The sequence below is a fragment of the Heptranchias perlo genome, chromosome 7, assembly GCF_035084215.1.
Source record: "Heptranchias perlo isolate sHepPer1 chromosome 7, sHepPer1.hap1, whole genome shotgun sequence".
NCBI classification, from domain to species: domain Eukaryota; kingdom Metazoa; phylum Chordata; class Chondrichthyes; order Hexanchiformes; family Hexanchidae; genus Heptranchias; species Heptranchias perlo.
Window position 1 is genome coordinate 19,817,637 of NC_090331.1, and position 21,086 is coordinate 19,838,722.

The window sequence follows — 21,086 nt, forward strand, 5'->3', positions numbered from 1 at the left end:
AGTCATGCAGCTGTTGTATTGACTCCAAGAGGTTATTCAATAAGAGGATGGTAAACTCGCTGAACTTAAATGGGTTTCTGTTGATCATGTTGATTTGCCATGGCACCAACAAACTGTCTAGCGATACATATCCAGAATAGTGAAAAACCATTTTCTAATAGAAATCTCAAAATGGTACAAACTGAATATGGCCCTATGGGAACTACTATTCCACGAAATTGTATTTATTGCTGAACTAATACAATTCCTCACTGTAGAATCCACATAAATTTATTTCCTTTTCTTCACTGCCTTATGTTTTTTGCAATTAAATTACTTGAGAACAATTCGACTTTTGCCCATACTTACTTTATAATAAGATTTAGTGCTTCATGTTCAACGACCATTGATTGTGGATCTCTAGTTAGTATCGTCTCCACTGTTGCAAGTATATTTTGAACCTAACAGTAAAGCAAAACTTGAGTATGTTGGCACAGCCCAACTGATAACCAAGACAATGTAGACACTTCAAACAAAAAAAAATCCAGCAAAGCACAGAAAATGTAGCTAAAACTGTCTCATTTCAAAGTCTTTATTGAACAAATGGTTTATATACTGACTGAAGTTTGAGGTTGCATTTATACTACAAATGTAGTGTTTGTGTGAACTGATATCAATTGTACTGTAAAAGCAGCTTAAATATCAGCTTTAATAAGAATTAAGTTCACAAGCCATTAATTAAATCACATTTCAGGCATATTTTGTGTTTTACTTCATTATGGGGGTTTTCTTCATTTGGTGAAAAGCCCAAAGCTACTTTCTTTTGGTATACAACCATCTCTGGAACCCCTTACCTCCTTCAGTCTTTCTTTCCTCCTACAATTCTGAATATTCAGAATGAGACAGTGGGAAAGGAAGAGAGTAAGTTATGAGGAAGTAGTATTTAGAGTGCCGAAGACCGTATCAGGTGATGTCAATTAACATTAGAATTGAGATTATCTACTTTTTGGTGGCATAAAGTATGCTCAGGTATTAGAACTTGCATTTACATTGCACCTTATTACATCCTCAGGATGTTGTAAAGCACTTCACAATCAATGTTTTGAAGTGCAGTCACTTGTGTAGGCAAATATGGCAGCTAGTTTGCACACAAGTTGTAAACAGCAACTGAGGTGATCTGTTTCTGCTGGTGTTGGTGGAGAGGCAAATGTTGGACATAACACCAGAGAACAATCTGCTCTTAGAACAGTACCCTAGATTTTGTGTTAAATACTTCCACCTCCATAGGCTCATCCAAAAAGACAGTACCTCTGACAATGCAGTACTGCACTGAAGTGTCAGCCGTGCTCAAGTCCTAAAATGAGTCTTCAACCCTCAGCCTTCTGACTCAAAAGAGGCAAGACTGCAACCAAGTTAGCCAAGCTGACATTATAACAATGATACATAGCGGTGAGGCTTTTACAATTATAGCATTGCAATCAGTTCAGCTAAGTTGAGGCAAAAACAGTGACAAAGCTTCACAATTGAACCATGTAGCAGAAAAGATTTTAAGGACTTCTGGTGACACTACTCCCAACTGTGGCAGAAAAATGATCAAGGACTGGAGTGTGAATAGGGATTTTAAGTAGTATTAGATTTTGGGGGAGGGAAGGAAAGAGAATCACATGATGATATGAATAAGATTTCACCTAGCTGTCCTACAATGGAGAGACATACATAAATGTAGAAGAATCAGGAAAAAGTGTAACTTGCACCACTTAACATTAAATTAATTACTCTATCAAAAAGATACCACAAACACACAGGGGAAGATATGTTTCTAATCTTTGGTGTGCAACATTATTTTGGCTCCTGTATCTTAGATCATTCTCATGACAACTCCCAGCTACCCATACCTTTGAGAGTGGACAAAGTGGGAATTAAAATATAAGTTATAATAGTTATATACAGTGGACATCCTTTCATCTAACTCGGGAGCAATAAAAAAAAACTCAACTCCAAAGAAGCTAACCCAACCCTGTGTGAATAACTTAAATCTTTTCCTTGAACTTACCGCTGAGAGAGCTAATTAATCTAAACAGTTTCTTAGAAAAATAGTTTGAATTTTTCTCTTTCAAGAGTTTCAAACTGAATGTTTGAAAATCTCAAAGGAACCAGACTTGTCAATTTGAACAGAACAGCTCTTTTTACATCCTGGGAAGTTATTGGGACTTCCTGGATTTTTGATGGTCTACCATTCATAAATTTAAAAAGGAACTCAAATTGTATACAAAATGAATCTAACAGAATTAAAGTTTGAATTATTCATGAAACTTGGCAGCACTGTATCAAAATAAGCTTGGCACAGAGATTTGAACAGTATTGTGATTGGATTTAAAAGAAATAGCCACCAAACCAAAATTGAACAAAAATACCTCATTGTCATGGAAAATTAATTCCATTTAACATTCAGAGCAGAAGAGTTATGAATACATGGCAATATGTGCCTATTATTTGCAGGAAAACTCACCTCCTTCCCAACAACCTCTGGATGAAAATTCTGTTTAGCTATTACCCAAAGTGCTCTTGTACATGTGTTCTTATCAGTTGCTTTGACTGCAATATCACAGAGAGTCACAATCAACTGTTTGGCTTCAGGTGCTGTAGGGAAAACAGAAGGAAGGAAAAGGTGGTTATTCATATTTATATGGCAGGTCATCCATAAAAGCAAATTATAATATTAAGTACTGTCATAAATGTATTGTAAGATTTCCATCTACACCAGGGAACTGTGCATTTTACATAGAATGTACAGCACAGAAACAGGCCATTTGGCCCAACTGGTCCACACCAGTGTTTATGCTCCACACGAGCCTCCTCCCACCCTATTTCAACTAATCTTTTCCTTTCTCCCTCATATGTTAATCGAGCTTCCCCTTAAATGCATCTATGCTATTCGCCTTAATTACTCCTTGTGGTAGCGAGTTCCACATTCTAACCACTGTCTGGATAAAGAAGTTTCTCCTGAATTCCTTATTAGATTTATTAGTGACTATCTTATATTTATGGCTCCTAAAACCAAACTTAAATGAAGGTCATTAGCACCTTGCCAACAAGTTTAGTTTGCTACGCAATTAAACAAGTACATTCATGCCATGTGTTCAGTAGGTAAAATGACACAAAATTTACAACACCTTAAATAAAATGCACAAAGATAATTGCTCTTAAACTGTACCTGATAATCCAGTAATAATACTACTGTGAAAGACACAGAGACCCAAGGCCTGTAGTGCAGCGTTACAAAGTTCCGAATCTGAATTTGAAAGGTGACCCTTCATGGGGAGAAAAAGACATTTGGTTAAAAAAAAAGGGAAATGCACAAGAAACTAACAAGCTTTTAATTGCAAGATGAGTGTAATTGGAGTGGGTGCTATGAATGAATTACTCTTATACACATGTAGCATTTTAGATTGTATTAAAACCATCAGTAAGGGTCTAATACTGGGGAGGGGGCAGGAGAAGGAAGAGGGAGAAAGAATAGGGGCATTAAAAAACACAGAACAGCTATTCTCCAGTCAGGGCTGTAGAGTACTAAAACAAAACTACAGTTGAGATTCAGAATATAGGGGACAAGTATACAAGGCTCTGCCCCCAAAAACTCCCCCATTCCTGTTTTTGAATGAAGTAGGTACAGTGACTAACATTTTAACTTTGCATTTGACTCCAAATTATAAATCAGTGATAAAATAAATAATACACCTTGGGGGGAGCAGGGGCACAAATTATTTATGAAAACATTTCAAAAGTTAAATATGTAAAAAGCTGTCTTACTCCTTCAAGAACATCTCAAAAGCAAGGATATCTGCTGCTTTTCATTGATAATTTTTATCTATTACCCAAGAATAGTTTTAGAACTAATTTAACAAAAAAAAGCTTAATGTATCACCACTTGTCAACCCGACCTGATTGCACATTACACCTGCTGTCCTAATAGTGAACAGGCTAGAAGGCTAGATCTTATAGTACTAAAACATTTGTAGCATTGCATCACATCAAATATGAATACCCAACTGTGATAACGATCCCATCAAATCATTCAAAAAAGTTAGAATCCCAATGCAAAAATGATTAGCAAAACTGCAGCATATTGAAGTGTGCAAATATACCACCCCAAAATAATTTTATAATTCACTGATTCAGAAAAAAAATCTTCACTTATCAGCGTGAAAGACAGCACACGCATCTCTGGGTCGATATACAACAGTAGCAAACAGAAATCTATGAACCATTTGCTAAGCCCCATTCCAAATTGTAACACTAAGGATTGGTACGTGGGGAACATAAGAACGTGCTGAACTAGAAAGACCATTACTCTCCACTAAGCCAGTCTCAAAATCTGGAAAATACAAAGCTATATTATCATATATCCCTCAATCAGTTCTCTTGCCAAATATTCATCACGTCCCCTCCAGAACTTACTGGCAGACTTAAAATGGTCAATGCACCCTCTTTCATTTTCTTTTTATAAAACAATTAATAAAAAGTTACAACTCCACACAGCTACCCTCCTCCTGTGACAGACCCCAGTAACAGCAGCAACAGTGAACCCACTTTATTTGCCTTGAACCATGTGCTGGCTCAGATAGATATGAAAGCACAGCCAAAATCTCTAGGGGTATAAAACTTTTCAAAGCCCGACTTCGAATTTCCCTGCAGACAACAGGCAAGCAAACTGTTCTTGGGTCCCCAGCTAAGCTGCTTTTCCATCCAGCCACCAGAAAGCAATTATAAGTAGCCTGATGACTCTTCTCCCTGCAATTTCCCCTCCCCCTATGAAGTGACATCTGGCACCTCTTCTCACTACCTCTCCTTAGGAGAGCAACTAATCAAGAATTAGCTGACTGTGCATCAGGACATCTTGTATTTGTGCCTCAAGGTGAAGTCTGCAAATCCCGACCTTGACAAGATAGCAAGAGTGACACTCAAAAAAGAATTAAACATACTTTTGACAAAATACAATTTCAGGGATTCTTTCATGAATGACAAATAACAAAAAGCTAATAATGCTTTGAAGGTAGCATTTCACCTCATAGAATTCACATCAAAAATAACTTACTTTAAATACTTCACAGAGGCGAGTAAACTGTTTGCCAACTGCACCAGCAAATTCTTTTCCATCCTCGCCACTCAGACGGCTAAAGTACAGAATGAATACAACTGGTTTACTTATTTAATAAACAACAACTAGAATGGTCTAAATTTGGATGGAGAAATGTTTATATATGCAAGTCAGAACACCACCTACAGTACCCATGCAGTATTTGCAAATCCAGCACCAATTGTGTGGCTTAAAAATGAGACCAAGTATTATACATTTGCAGGTTTTGTGCTGTGGTCACCCAGCCACCAGCCCCAAATTCATTTGCTTTAACAATCCTGAATTCAGAGGGAAGACGTTCATTTGATCACTTTGGACAGGATTCAGGCCCCAGAGCTGAAGGGACAGAGACAACAATATGTTCCTCTTTTAAAATCGAGGTAACAAATATCATTCCGACATTTTTGGTGGGTGAAATTTTACTTCTTCAAATATATTTCCTCCATTTTAATTCTATCATCTGTGCAGAAACAATTTTAAATGAAATACGCCCACACTGGACCTGGTCATTGTCTAGGCAACAAATTAAAATGCATGCATATACACATACAGCTATTTTTGTAATTAAACAATTGATGTGGCATTCTGAACTTCATGCCGAGTGTCATAACTCCTTTAACTTAGTGTAATCTTGACAGCCACATCAGATAAAATATTCAAAGAGACAGCATACAACATCTTTTCTCAAAGAACTGAAACACAGGAGGAGTGAACCAACAATTTCATACTGCTGTAATGTGTCATATACCTACCTGGAAATGGTAAGGTAGGCATCCACTTGCTCTGTGGACGAAACAGTAGAGTCTTCCAAGGTTTCTAACAGCGGCAGCAAACCAGAAACGGCTGGAGAAGCAGTGGCCATCATTCTTGTGCTTGGAAGTCTGGTAAAAACAAAGGGCATTCGTTTATCTATCTTCCCCTTTCAAATGCTGACTGACCCAGTAATGTTTCCAGCATTTTGTTTCTACTCCTGTACGTCACTGAATTGTAGAATTTCAATTCTATTGCCTTTTTCAACCCAACTTTAAGGAAGCAATTAAATTCTGTGTGTTAACTTTTAGCTTTCAAGTCAGTTTCTGTTAGCAATATTCAGTTAGTAAAAGGGATTCCAGTCAGAATGTTTTAGCTGATAAGGAGGTCACAAAACTGTCGCTGTTAGATCTAACCTCGAAAAGGCACCTGCTATAGATTTGGGAAATTAGGGAGTGGGTCAGGCTTGAGGAGTTATTTTTGTTAAAACTGAAGTTATTGCAATTAATTGGATGAGGTATTGTGGAAAGAAGTGGATTCTCACATAGCCAAAGTGAAAGAAAAGGTATAAAAAGGGTTGTTAGAATAGATACTTCAGAATTCGACAAGGCTTGGCCACTTGACCCCTTCAAGCTCAAAAACTGTGATTGGGTGAATTTTCCAGTCTTGTGTCATAAAGTGACCCTAAGCATATGTGTAATTATTTATTTGCCAATAAATCCTGATAAATTTACACCTATTAACAAGTTAAAGTTAATATACTTAATGTACAATTAACAAGTCACTACTAAAAACAAGTTATATGACAATTTCTAGTTTGCCCTAAAGATAAAACTCTATTCATCCACACAAACGTGAGCAAAATAGGATTCTGCACAATGTGAGGAAATAAGACGTTCAATCATGATAACATACCAAATGCGAGTAAGTTGCAGGGCTAAGTCACCCTAAAATGGAGCTTTGCCTACCATTAACTATACAAGCTCAGATTCTACCCATTAAAATTCCCCATCATCTCATTCTAAATGTTTGGATCTTAAGAGTCAGTAGTTAGTAGGGACCTAAGCCATATGCAAATACATAATTCATTGAAAGCGAGAGTACAAGTAGATACAGCTATAAAAAAGACCAATAGCATATTGGTTTTATAATGGGGCATATAGTACAACAGCAAAGAAGTTATGATAAATATGTACAAGACAATGATGAAGCCACTGTTGGAAATGCTAATTCTGGATGCCCCAAGGTCATTAAAGCCATGGAGAGCTTACAGCTTAGATTCACCAAAATGATACCAGGGGTGCTAAACTATAGTTATGAGAAGATTCTTGAGATACTGAGACTATTTCAACTGGAACAGTGAAGGCTAAGAGGAGATTTCATAGAGGTTATAAAGAGCATTGATAGTGAATAGGGAAAGACGATTTCCTTTGGTTCAGGAGTAATAGACGATGGGTTATCAATTTAAAATGGTCACTAAGGCTGAGGAAAGGGGTTAGTAAAAATGTCTTTCCAGTGGGTAGTTGGTGGATGGAATAGTTGAGGCAGAGACCATTGCACCGTTTACAGGAAGATTTCATCTTCTGTATGCAACACAAGATTTTAAAAAATTGTCACTTCATATGGAATACAATTATATCTTTTAAGGGAAGAGTAGACAAACAGTTAAACCAGAGGAAGATACATGACTTTGAGGAAAGAACATGGCAGTGAGATTAGTTTTGGACTGCTTCAGTAAAGAGCCAGCACAGACACAATGGGCCAAACAGCTTCCTTCTGTGCTGTAAACTTCCATAGCCCCAGATCATTTGATTGTCTGACTGCCCTTTCCTTTAGGTTTCAAATAACTATTCATGAGATAGTTCTGGTGAGCCTTCTCCTTGAACTACTGCAGTCCTTGTGGTGGCGCTCCTGCAATGGTGCTAAGTAAGGAATTCTAGGTTAGTGAAGCAGCAACAATATATATCCAAATCATGATAGTATGCAACTTAGAGGTGGTGGTGTTCCCATAATATTGCTGATCTTGTCCTTCTCAGTCATAGTGGTCGCAGAGAAGAGGCGCTGCCAAAGTAATCTTGGCGAGTTGCTTCAGTCCATCCTCTAATTCGTACACGCTGCAGTCCCAGTACACATACGGTGGAAAATGATTCCAGTGGCAAGGGTGCCGATCAGGGAAACTGCTTTGCTTGGATAATATTGAGCTTCAAGTGTTGTTGCAGTTGCACCTATCCAAGTGAGTGGTGAGTGTTCCATTACACTTCTGACTGGAGTCTTGATGATGGAGACACTTTGAAGGGGTCGGGTGAGCCACTTATCGCAGTGACATAGTCTTCCTAGCTGTGTGTAATACAAGCCTCCACACACAAAGAGAAATCTTAGGATACTAATAACAAAGACATTTGTGGCACTGTGCAACTGTTTTGATCAGTGATTTCTTTCCAATTAGTTGATTTTGGAGTCATCTAAACTGCACCCATAATCCTGTCCAGATCAGATAGGAGTGACCCAGATAAGAATGAGACACAAGAACATAAGAAATGGGAGCAGGAGTGGACTATACGGCCCGTTGAGCCTGCACTGCCATTCATTATGATTATGACTGATCTTCAACCTCAACTCCACTTTCCCACCCTATCCCCATATCCCTTGATTCCCTTAGTATCCAAAAATCTATCGATCTTAGTCTTGAATATACTCAAGAATTGAGCATCCCCAGCCCTCTGGGAGGTAGAGAATTCCAAAGGTTCACAACCCTGAGTGAAGAAATTCCTCCTCATCTCAGTCTCAAGATAATGGCTGACCCCTTATCTTGAGACAATGAACCTTAGCTCTAGACCCACCAGCCAGGGGAAACAGCCTCTCCACTTCTACCCTGTCAAGCCCTCTAAGAATTTTATATGTTTCAATGAGCTCACCTCTCATTCTTCTAAACTCCAGAGAGTTTCTGCTCAATCTCTTCTCATAGGACAACCCTCTCATCCCAGGAATTAATCTAGTGAACCTTCGTTGCACCCACTCTAAAAGACAAGTACATCCTTCCTTAGGTAAGGAGACCAAAACTGTACGCAATACTCCAAGTGTGGTCTCACCAGAGCCCTACATAATTGCAGCAAGACCACCTTATTCTTATACTCCAAACCTCTTGTAATAAAGGCTAACATACTATTTCACTTCCCAATTGCTTGCTGTACCTGCATGTTACCCAAATTGCTCTGGATACTAACATTTTGTAGTTTGTCACCTTTTAAAAAATATTTTGCTCTTCCATTCTTCCTACCAAAGTGGATAATTTCACATTTCGCCACATTACATTGTATATTTATACTCCATCTAATGTACAAAGAAATTAAACAAAACAACTCCTAACACCATTAATATAATATTGCATGTGCATTCTATTCTTACATAACTTACTCAAGTAGCTAAGCAACTGCCCAAGATGTTTCCACTTGTGGGGGAGTCCAAAACAAGGGGCCATAAATATAAGATGGTCACTAGTAAATCCAATAAGGAATTCAGGAGAAACTTCTTCACTCAGAGTGGGGAGAATGTGGAACTCACAACCAGAGTGGTTGAGGTGAACAACATAGATGCATTTAAGGGGAAGCCAGACAATTGCATGTGGGAGAAAGGAATGGAAGGTTATGTTGGTAGGATGAGATGAAGAGGGGTGGGAGGAGGCTCACGTGGAGCAAAAACACTGGCATAGACCTGTTAGGCTGACTGGCCTGTTTCTGTGCTGCAAAATTCTATGTAATTCAGCACAGTCAAAAAGTTACTAAATTTCTTACATAAAATACATACGAGTAAAAAGGATGCAACACAATCTGGACCTCCAAATATTCATAAAAAATATCAATCCTTGTTCTCAGCATCTTGTATTTTAGGACATCAAGTAATCTCTTCAATTACAATGTAAAAAAAAAACTAGGTAATGGATACTTAATTACAGGGCATTAACAGGCTCAACAGGTCATAAAACATGACAAACTGAGCTTAGAGTGTTCGGACGGCTATCTGAACTCAGATTGGATTAATACAGGAAATATTTATTCATTTGCAGTTACTGATTTTTTTTAATAAAATGATTGTTGTGTTTCTCTGCAGCATGCCTCATGGACAATTGGCAGAAAAAAGCTAGGTAGACAGAAATTAAAGGTAACCAGATTAAAAGTTAGTGGATTGTTTCTTTTATGCCGATCTCAGACCACTCCGTAGCGTTTACACTGCTTGGCTGGAACTCCAGTTCTCCTGGCAAGAGCGCATTCTGCATCTAAGTGGTTATATGCACGCACTGAGCTCATTGCTCATCAGTTAAAATTTAAGCATTCAGATTATTTGACTGGATATTCAAATTTCAGTGTCAATAACTTCTTGTGGGATACACTCATTTCTTAACCTCAAAATGCTCCCACGACTGCCACGAGTGATAGAAAATATCAGTACTTCAACCCGGTGAGATAGTTCAAAATGCTCTCTCCAGACCCAACCCAAGCTTAGGAAGTTAAAACCTATCTACAATTGCTCTGCTGGGTATTTTTCACAATTCAATTTACATAAAAATGGTGCCGAGGAGAAGCACGTAAACAGAGTCTCAACTTCCGTGCACTGCTCTCCCTTATTTACCTCTCTAAGGGCCGCTAATACTAATCAAGCCTAGAGACCATAATTTCTACAGGAAAAAAAAGAGGAATTCCAGCTATACGATTTATGCTGCAATCACATTGTACAATTCTAGCCAGGAATCATTTCACAGTGACACTAAATTTAGAGTAAACTGGGCATAAAGGACCAAAATAACTCCAAAAGGAAAGCGGTGCAATACTCCTCCAGAAAGTCTCACTCTGCTTAGTTCAAGTGTCAGCTTCCCCGGACACAGGATTCAGGGTGAATTAACACTATAACTGCAAAGCAAAACCACTTCACACTGACACTATAGTCGTTGTTTAAATGCATGGTAGTGTGCAAGACCCTTTATATTTAATTGGGTTGGTTATTGGCTGAGGAAGAATTGCATGTCTACAGCTAGCTGTCTGAATGGCTTCTATTGTCCACTTTCGCGAAACTTACAAGCTTTGCTGTCAATCGATATTTCAGTCATTTTTTAAAAAAGACACAAAATTACAGCTCTAGTCTTTTGGATCTGTTCAAATTAAGTGAATATTTTGCTACACAGATTACCTATACCTTTATTTTAGAACAGAATCAACATATACATGGGGACACTTGATGTGAGACTCCTGGCCAACAAAAAAAACGTGCATTTATACAGCGCCTTTCACAACCTCAGGACGTCCCAAAGCACTTTACAGCAAATGAAGTACTTCTGAAGTGTAGTCACTGTTGTAATGTAGGAAACGCGGCTGCCAATTTGCGCACAGCAAGGTGATAATAACCAGAATCTTTTTTTTTTAAGTACACCATCATAGTCTGTGTCTAAAAAAGTGTGATGTGGAGATGCCTCCACTACTCGCCTTTAAACAGCCACCCAACCTCAAACAGACCATCGTTCGCAGCAAATTACCTAGCTTTCAAGAGAACAGCGTCCACGACACCACACAACCCTGCCACGGTAACCTCTGCAAGACATGCCAGATCATCGACACAGATACCACCATCACACGAGAGGACACCACCCACCAGGTGCATGGTTCATACTCCTGTGACTCGGCCAACGTTGTCTACCTCATACGTTGCAGGAAAGGATGCCCCAGAGCATGGTACATTGGCGAGACCATGCAGACACTGCGACAACGGATGAACGGACACCGCGCAACAATCGCCAAACAGGAGGGTTCCCTCCCAGTCGGGGAACACTTCAGCAGTCATGGACATTCATCCACCGACCTTCGGGTAAGCGTACTCCAAGGCGGCCTTCGAGACACACGACAACGCAAAATCGTCGAGCAGAAATTGATAGCCAAGTTCCGCACCCATGAGGACGGCCTCAACCGGGATCTTGGGTTCATGTCACGCTACACGTTACCCCACCAGCGAACAAATGTTATCTGTTTTTAATATAATGGGTCATTTGCTGGCTTTCTCTGCCTTCCGGATGTTTCTGCCTCTCTGTTTTTTTTTCCTGTTTGTTTTTTTGTTGAATGTGTATTCGGGGGTTCTGCAGGTGACACCTCTCTGTCTGAACACGGTGATTGCCTTGGCAACGGGCAGTTGCAGGGGCAGTCTGTAAACACCATGTATTGTTCTGTGAAGTATAAATGCGTAGGCTTCAAGGAGCTCCTGAACATTTACCTGACGAAGGAGGAAGCCTCCGAAAGCTTGTGAATTTAAAATAAAATTGCTGGACTATAACTTGGTGTTGTAAAATTGTTTACAATTAAAAAAGTGTGCAACAGGTTGCACTCTGCCCTGCCTCCTACATCAGAAATTAAAACATTCCAAACAATTCAACTGGTAAAAATATACTACTGCTTTGAAATATACTACTAATTGAGCTGCTGCAGTTGGTTTTTGCAAAAAAAAAATGGTGTCTCTTCCTGTAACTGGCTCTGCTTCTTTCCCACTTCTCTCACCCCTCCCCCACATCCTTCTCCATGTTTTTCTCTCTCTCTCTCTGAATGGCTCCACGTGCTCATGCAATTTTCTTGTTATGGTATCTATACATCACTTTATCTGACACATTTTGCAAGCATTTTCTTGTTTCCCCTCTCTTCTGTATGCCTTCCAATCTCTTAGCATGACTGCCTCTTCGGCTAATTTACCAGAACACACTTGCCTTTTTAAAAAGTGCATGTATATAGCAACATGATAGCTGAAGTGACACTGGGATCAGGTGGTGAAAATGCAGAAGAGAGAAACGATTGGTTGGGTGGGTGGAGAAAAACAGTGCAAAGCTCAGGTCACACGGGAAGGAGAAGGATGAGGCTGGGAACAGGATCCAGGGTAATAATTTACTTGGGGCCAAGGAGGTTGGCAACAGCTTAACCGATATTATGCCTTTAATGACTAAAGATATAGAGATTAAAATGAAACAGAAAAGGGTCTATGACAAATGTAAGGTTCATTATAACGTAGAGAACCAGACTGAATACAGAAAATAGAAGAGATCTAAAAAAGGGAAGAGGGGCAAGGAGTAAGAAAAAAAGATTAGCAGCTAACATAAAAGGGAACCCAAAAGTCTTTTACATACATACAAATAGTAAAAGGGTAGTCAACGGAAAGGTGGGACCGATTAGGGACAAAAGCGATCATCTTATGGAGGCAGAGGGTACGGCTGAGGTACGAAATAAATATTTTGCATCCGTCTTCACTAGAGAAGAGGATGCTGCCATTGTAGCAGTAGTGATATTGGATAGGATAAAAATAGATAAAGAGGAGGTACTTAAAAGGTTAGGACTACTCAAAAGTAGAAAAGCCACCCGGTCCAGATGGGATGCATCCTCGGTTACTGACGGAAGTAAGGGAGGAAATTGGAGAGGTTCTGACCACAATCTTCCAATCCTCCTTAGATATGGGGACGGTGCCGGAGGACTGGTGGATAGCGAATGTTACACCCCTGTTCAAAGGGGAGAGGGATAAACCCGACAGTTACAGGCCAGACAGCCTAACGATGTGGGGAAATTATTTTTTTAAAAAGAGACAATAACCCAGGACAAAATTAATTGGCACTTGGAAAAGTAGGGGTTAATAAATTAAAGTCAGCACGGATCTGTTAAAGAAAAATTGTGTTTGACTAACTTGATCAAGGGATATGGGGAAAAAGCAGGAACAGGGTACTGAATTAGACGATCAGCCATGATCATTTTGAATGGCAGAGCAGGCGCGAAGGGCCGAATAGCCTACTCTTGCACCTATTTTCTATGTTTCTATGATTGAGTTCTTTGATGGGAGAATGGGGGTGTTGATGAGGGTAGTGCGGTTGATGTGTATATGGACTTTCAAAAGACATTTGATAAGTACCACACAATAGACCTGCTAGCAAAAGTAAAGCCCATGGGATTAAAGGGACAGTGGCAGCATGGATACAAAATTGACTAAGGGACAGAAAGTAGAGAGTAGTGATGAACAGTTGTTTTTCAAACTGCAGGGAAGTATACAGTGGTGTTCCCCTGGGGTCAGAATTAGGACTACTGCTCTTTTTGATATATATTAATGACCTGGACTTGCATATAGAGGGTATAATTTCAAAGGTTGCAGATGACACCAAACTTGGAAATGTAGTAGACAACGTGGAGGAAGTAACAGGCTTCAGGAGGACATAGACATACTGGTGAAGTGGGCCGACACATGGCAGATAAAATTTAATGCAGAAGTTTGAAGTGATGCATTTTGGTAGGAAGAATGAGAAGAGGCAATATCAACTAATTGGTACAATTTTAAAGGGGGTGCAGAAACAGAGAGACCTGGGGGTGCACATACACAAATCTTTGAAGGTGGCAGGACAAGTTGAGAAGGCTGTTAAAAAAGCATATGGAATCCTGGGCTTTATTAATAGAGGCATGGAGTACAAAAGGAAGTTATGCTAAACCTTTATAAAACACTGGTTCGGTCTCAGCTGGTGTACTGTGTTCAGTTCTGGGCACTACACTTTAGGAAGGATGTGAGGCCTTAGAGAGGGTGCAGAAGAGATTTACTAGAATGGTACCGGGGATGAGGAACTTCAGTTATATGGAGAGATTGTAGAAGCTGGGATTGTTCTGCTTGGAACAGAGAAGGTTAAGGGGAGATTTGATAAAGGTGTTCAAAATCATGGAACGATTTTGATAGAGTAAATGAGAAACTGTTTCCACTGGCAGAAGAGTCGGTGACCAGAGGACACAGATTTAAAGGTGATCCAGAGGCGGCATGAGGAAACATTTTTTTTATACAGCAAGTTGTATTGATCTGGAGTGCACTGCCTGAAAGGGTGGTGGAAGCAGATTCAATAGTAACTTTCAAAAGGGAATTAGATAAATACTTGAAGGGAAAAGACTTACAGGGTTATAGGGAAAGAGCAGGGAAATGGGATAGCTCCTTCAAAGAGCCAGCACAGACACAATGGGCTGAATGGTCTCCTCCTGTGCTGTATGTACGATGATCGCAGAAAATGCCCCAAGGTGCTACATTAAAAAAATGGACAAAAATTGATTGTGAAAAAGATTGGGAGATGACTGAAAGCATGGTCAAAAAGACAGGTTTGAGGAGTCAGTTACTACCGAGGAGAGAAGTAGCAAGATGAAGTGTTTTAGGGCGGGAGCTCTAGAGTAGGGCTGAGACGGCTGTAGCTTCTGCCACCAATGGAGGAAAGGCGGGGGTGGGTGGGAAGAAAGAGAGAAAGGAGGAGGAAGCACAGAAGGCCAGAGGACCAAAGGGCAATGGCTGACAGGGAGCCAGTGGTGGTCAGCAAGAATGCAGGGGAGGATGGGGGCTGGATAGAGTTATGGACAATTGAGTTTATAAAGGTAGTCAACAATGAGAGCAACGGAGAAGTTGCAACTACAGCAACAAGTTGCACGTATGTAGCATCTCTAACATAGAAAAACATCCCATGCTGCTTTATGAGGGAAAAATAAAAAAGGAACAGACCCTGTGCCTTGGTGGGGGAGGCAACAGATAGCTTGGTCAGAAAGATGGGTTTTCAAGAAGGCTTTTAAAAAGCTGAAGACAGATGGATGGGTTTAGGGAGGGACTTCCATGGAGTGGGGCCAAGGCAACCGAAGGTTCTGCCACCAAGGCCGGGGGGGGGGGGGGGGGGGGGGTGAGGGTGGACGAGAGGGGGGGTGGAGGGAGAGAAAGAGAAGATGATGAACTGTCAAATTCAGAAGACCAAAAGAAGGAGGAAGGGCTAGGATACAGCTTGGAGGAGGTCACAAAAGTATGTTGCGGCAAGGCCATGAAAAAATTTGAAGATGACATTGAGGATTTAATGTTTGAGGACAGGGAGCCAGTGCAGATCAGCAAGGACAGGAGTAAAGGGAGAGTGGAATTTTATGCAGAATAGGAGATCAGCAGCTGAGTGTTGAATAAATTGGAATCTATTAAGTAAGGAGGATGTAAGGTTGGCAAAAACGATGTTGGAGAAATCAAGTCTAAAAGAAACAAAGGCATGAATAAAGATTTCAGTGGTTGTAAGAGTAAGGCAAGACTGGAGACATTGATATTGCAGGGGTGGAAGTAAGCAGTCTTGGTGATGGGTTGAACAGGCTACAGACATGGCACATTTTGGGGAAAGGCCAATTTTGATGGTATTAGACAGGAACTTTCAGAAGTTGATTGGGAGAGTCTGTTGGCAGGCAAAGGGACGTCTGATAAGTGGGAGGCTTTCAAAAGTGTGTTAACCAGGGTTCAGGGTAAGCACATTCCTTATAAAGTGAAGGGCAAGGCTGGTAGAAGTAGGGAACCTTGGATGACTCGGGAAATTGAGGCCCTAGTCAAAAAGGAGGCGGCGGCATATGACATGCATAGGCAGCTGGGATCAAGTGGATTCCTTGAAGAGTATAGAGATTGCCGGAGTAGAGTTAAGAGAGAAATCAGGAGGGCAAAAAGGGGACATGAGATTGCTTTGGCAGATAAGGCAAAGGAGAATCCAAAGAGCTTCTACAAATACATAAAGGGCAAAAGAGTAACTAGGGAGAGAGTAGGGCCTCTTAAGGATCAACAAGGTCATCTATGTGCGGAACCACAAGAGATGGGTGAGATCCTGAATGAATATTTCACATCAGTATTTACGGTTGAGAAAGGCATGGATGTTAGGGAACTTGGGGAAATAAATAGTGATGTCTTGAGGAGTGTACATATTACAGAGAGGGAGATGCTGGAAGTCTTAACGCGCATCAAGGTAGATAAATCTCCGGGACCTGATGAAATGTATCCCAGGACGTTATGGGAGGTTAGGGAGGAAATTGCGGGTCCCCTAGCAGAGATATTTGAATCATCGACAGCTACAGCTGAGGTGCCTGAAGATTGGAGGGTAGCAAATGTTGTGCCTTTGTTTAACAAGGGTGGCAGGGAAAAGCCTGGGAACTACAGACCGGTGAGCCTGACATCTGTAGTGGGTAAGTTGTTAGAGGGTATTCTGAGAGACAGGATCTACAGGCATTTGGAGAGGCAGGGACTGATTAGGAACAGTCAGCATGGTTTTGTGAGAGGAAAATCATGTCACACGAATTTGATTGAGTTTTTTGAAGGGGTAACCAAGAAGATAGGTGAGGGCTGTGCAGTAGACGTGGTCTACATGGACTTTAGCAAAGCCTTTGACAAGGTATCTCATGGTAGGTTGTTACATAAGGTTAAATCTCACGGGATCCAAGGTGAGGTAGCCAATTGGATAGACGACAGAAGACAGAGGGTGGTTGTAGAGGGTTGTTTTTCAAACTGGAGGCCTGTGTCCAGCGGTGTGCCTCAGGGATTGGTGCTGGGTCCGCTGTTATTTGTTATTTATATTAATGATTTGGATGAGAATTTAGGAGGCATGGTTAGTATGTTTGCAGATGACACCAAGATTGGTGGCATTGTGGACAGTGAAGAAGGTTATCTAGGATTGCAACGGGACCTTGATAAATTGGGCCAGTGGGCCGATGAATGGCAGATGGAGTTTAATTTAGATAAATGTGAGGTGATGCATTTTGGTAGATCGAATCGGGCCAGGACCTACTCCGTTAATGGTAGGGCGTTGGGGAGAGTTATAGAACAAAGAGATCTGGGAGTACAGGTTCATAGCTCCTTGAAAGTGGAGTCACAGGTGGATAGGGTGGTGAAGAAGGCATTCGGCATGCTTGGTTTCATTGGTCAGAACATTGAATACAGGAGTTGGGATGTCTTGTTGAAGTTGTACAAGACATTAGTAAGACCACACTTGGAATACTGTGTACAGTTCTGGTCACCCTATTATAGAAAGGATATTATTAAACTAGAAAGAGTGCAGAAAAGATTTACTAGGATGCTACCAGGACTTGATGGTTTGACTTATAGGGAGAGGTTAGATAGACTGGGACTTTTTTCCCTGGAGAGTAGGAGGTTAAGGGGTGATCTTATAGAAGTCTATAAAATAATGAGGGGCATCGATAAGGTAGATAGTCAAAATCTTTTCCCAAAGGTAGGGGAGTCTATAACGAGGGGACATAGATTTAAGGTGAGAGGGGAGAGATACAAAAGGGTCCAGAGGGGCAATTTTTTCACTCAAAGGGTGGCGAGTGTCTGGAACGAGCTGCCAGAGGCAGTAGTAGAGGCAGGTACAATTTTGTCTTTTAAAAAGCATTTGGACAGTTACATGGGTAAGATGGGTATAGAGGGATATGGGCCAAGTGCAGGCAACTGGGACTAGCTTAGTGGTTTAAACTGGGCGACATGGACATGTTCGGCCGAAGGGCCTGTTTCCATGTTGTAACTTCTATGATTCTATAAGCTGAATGAGCAACTGGCAAGGGATATGGTGTTGGTGGCAAGTGTGCAAAGTTTTGTGACAGCAGTCAAATATAATAGTTTCTGTCTTTCCAACATCCAATTGGGGGGATTTCTGATTCATCCACGGCTGTTGGAGATAATCTGACAACACAGATGTGGTCACAGTTGAGCTGAGTGTTATACATATAGACACTATCCTCATCTATGGATAATGCAGTGAAGGACAGCATGCAAGTGAGCAAAAGGAGGGGACCAATTATATAACCTCAGGGTATTCCATAGGTGACCACACAGGGGGGAAAAGTGACTGGACTGTCCCACTTGTTAGTGTTGGAGGCAAAAGTGGATAAGGCAGTGGAGCCCAGGGCTGCTTGGATACTGCAATGGGAGGGGGGGATGGCAGAAAAGAGTTGGCTATGTGTATGGTGGTAGAGCAACTATGAGCATCAATGAGGTAAATCAGCAGGTTACCAGGAAATGCCATGCCCTCAATGTGCCAAAGAAGTAAATTTATTTCCCAAATGATTAGGTAGCCCATTAATGAAGGACTTTACACGTTGAACAGTTATAATGCCCTTTTTGCTTTGATTCCTTTCAGGTGTACAAAAAGAAAATTAGTAATTTTATTCCTCATTTTAGAGCAGGAACAAGTGCAAACAGGCTCGCTCAGCTTTGGGATCTGAAAATCAATTAATTTCACCATGCAGTATCAGAGCTTGGTGAAATAGCAGCTGATCTGCAGTCCCAACATAGTAAACCTGTGCATCCATTTAAATCTCACTCTTGCCCTGAAGCAGTAGCCCTACTGCAGCCTCAACACAGGCAGTGGGCAGTCAGGATAGGGTAGGAGTACTTGGCAGCCAACACATGCTTAACAGCCACGAGAACAGGATCTGAACAACTGAGACCAAAGCAAGAGAATTCAGATAAGGGAACGACTGAAAAAAATAAAATAAAAGCAGCACTGGTGGTGGCTGGCCTATTATTACCATGTACCCTTGCCTTTACCAACTGCTTTATTGGATTGACCAGGATCTGGACCAATGTGCCTTTCAACATCTAAGACTGCTAGAAAGAGACATGGAGATGGGTTATATGATTAGTATTGACCGATGAGATTTCTTGAAAATATTAACAAATGGAAGTCACTTGATTACTATTGGCCAGCTTGCTCAAAACAGATACAAAACAATTTTTATTATATAGGTAATACAGCATCTATAGTGAATAGATTTACTTGTTTCCTTGTCTCCTTGTCCAAACTTCTCCCACCCCCATGATTTTCTTATTACCATCATCTATTCCCATCTGCTGCTATTCCCACAATCTCACTTTCCCAATCCATGCAATCGATTGCCTTTAGGTTACCAAAGAAAGATGACCACAGTGCCTTGATACCCACATTGGAGGCAAATTTGAAACTAATTCTATATTTTATACACGTTATTTTAAGTTAAAGTAAACATGTATACAGGTAGTTCAATAATCTTGATTTCTAATTTAATTTCACATCTCCGGGAAACTGGCTTGTGGCTTTTATGTAGCATTTGATCCCTTCCTCTATTTAAACCTTAAGTTTAAGATACTATATAATAATGACATAAAATTACAAGGACTGATGGTAGAATACTCCAAATAAGAGTTCGAGTCAAAGGGAAACTATCTGAAACACCCCAACCAAAAGCAGTAACTTGTGTTCTCATTACGTTGAACCCCGTGTCAGTATTTATAAATTTTAACCGCAATGGAAAGGGACGTATTTAACGCCGATCAATCCCACGATCGGACGTTATGACATGAAATCCAATTATTTATAAAACAAACTCCTAGTTTTAAAAAAATATTTCCGATAGAGACATAAACAATGACATGTTTTTTTTTAAAAAAAGATCCACCACACACGAGTATGATCTTATTTAAACTAAATTAAAAATTTTCCGATTACCAGCAGACAGACTCACTCACAGCAGAGCAACTTTAAAAAGATGGGGGGGGGGAAAAAAAAAGGGAGTGCGGGGCCCGGCTCCTCCCTCACCCTCCATCGCACTGTTTTGAGTACAGGCCGAGTCACTACCACCACCTCCCCGGGCTCCGAGTACAGCGGGAGGCAGAGAGCAAGTGACGGGACGCGGGGTGTGTGTGAGAGAGAGGGAAGGGAAGGGGGGGGGGGTTGGGAAAGAGAGACCCGCCGCTCCCGACACCAAGCCTACCTGCCTCTCTATCCGCACATAGTCCGACTCTTAACGGCGATCAGCTTACGATGTCTCTCCCTCAGAAATAAACAAAAGCCCCGGCTCCCCGCCAGGCCGCCGCCGCCGCCGAACTCCCGACTCAAACAACAAGCGCTCGGAGCCCGCGGGAAAATACTCGCGCCAAAGGGCCGAGCAGCCTGGGTAACGACCTTTCACCCCAGCAACCAGCCCCCTGCCCCAACCCCCCCCACACACACACATATAGGATTTTAAAATATATATACATATATATCTATATACATAAACGTGGTTTAAAGCGTTAAAGATTAGGTTAATTACGTAGTCAGAAAGAGAAAATCAAACTAAGAGGTAGAAATGCAAACCCTCTGAAAGTTGAACGTTTATCAGCGCGCATGCGCCAAGGCGGGGGGTTAAGCAAGGTAGTTGTTGCTCCTCTTCCTCACGGGGTATTTGTTTTATTTCTATGTTGTTATATGATGTTAGAGGGGTTACTTACTTCTCGGAGATGGGGAAGAAAAGAAAGTTTCCCCCTTTATGACCCAATTTTGTCCTTGTAGGTGTGTAATAAGTTACCTTCTAAGAATCCTTGCACCACCATCGTGAGTTGTCCCCTCTCTTTCTTACTCGTTCTTCCTGCTTGTTTAGGGAGGACTCGAACCTGTGCA

General features: G+C 41.0%; 1 protein-coding gene across 2 annotated transcripts in view; it reads right to left on the minus strand.

Annotated features, from left to right (window-relative positions):
- The window catches only part of rif1 (replication timing regulatory factor 1), a 67,452-nt gene extending 46,870 nt beyond the window's left edge, over positions 1–20,582 (minus strand). For both annotated transcript variants that reach the window (XM_067987153.1, XM_067987152.1), the window contains exons 1-6: positions 20,419–20,582; positions 5,869–5,997; positions 5,075–5,153; positions 3,194–3,290; positions 2,489–2,619; positions 349–440 (exon numbers count right to left, since the gene is read on the minus strand). In XM_067987153.1, coding sequence (XP_067843254.1) covers positions 349–440; positions 2,489–2,619; positions 3,194–3,290; positions 5,075–5,153; positions 5,869–5,981 — 512 coding nt within the window. In that variant the 5' untranslated portion in view covers positions 5,982–5,997; positions 20,419–20,582. The remainder of the gene's footprint in view (positions 1–348; positions 441–2,488; positions 2,620–3,193; positions 3,291–5,074; positions 5,154–5,868; positions 5,998–20,418) is intronic.
- Between the last annotated feature and the right edge of the window lie 504 nt (positions 20,583–21,086).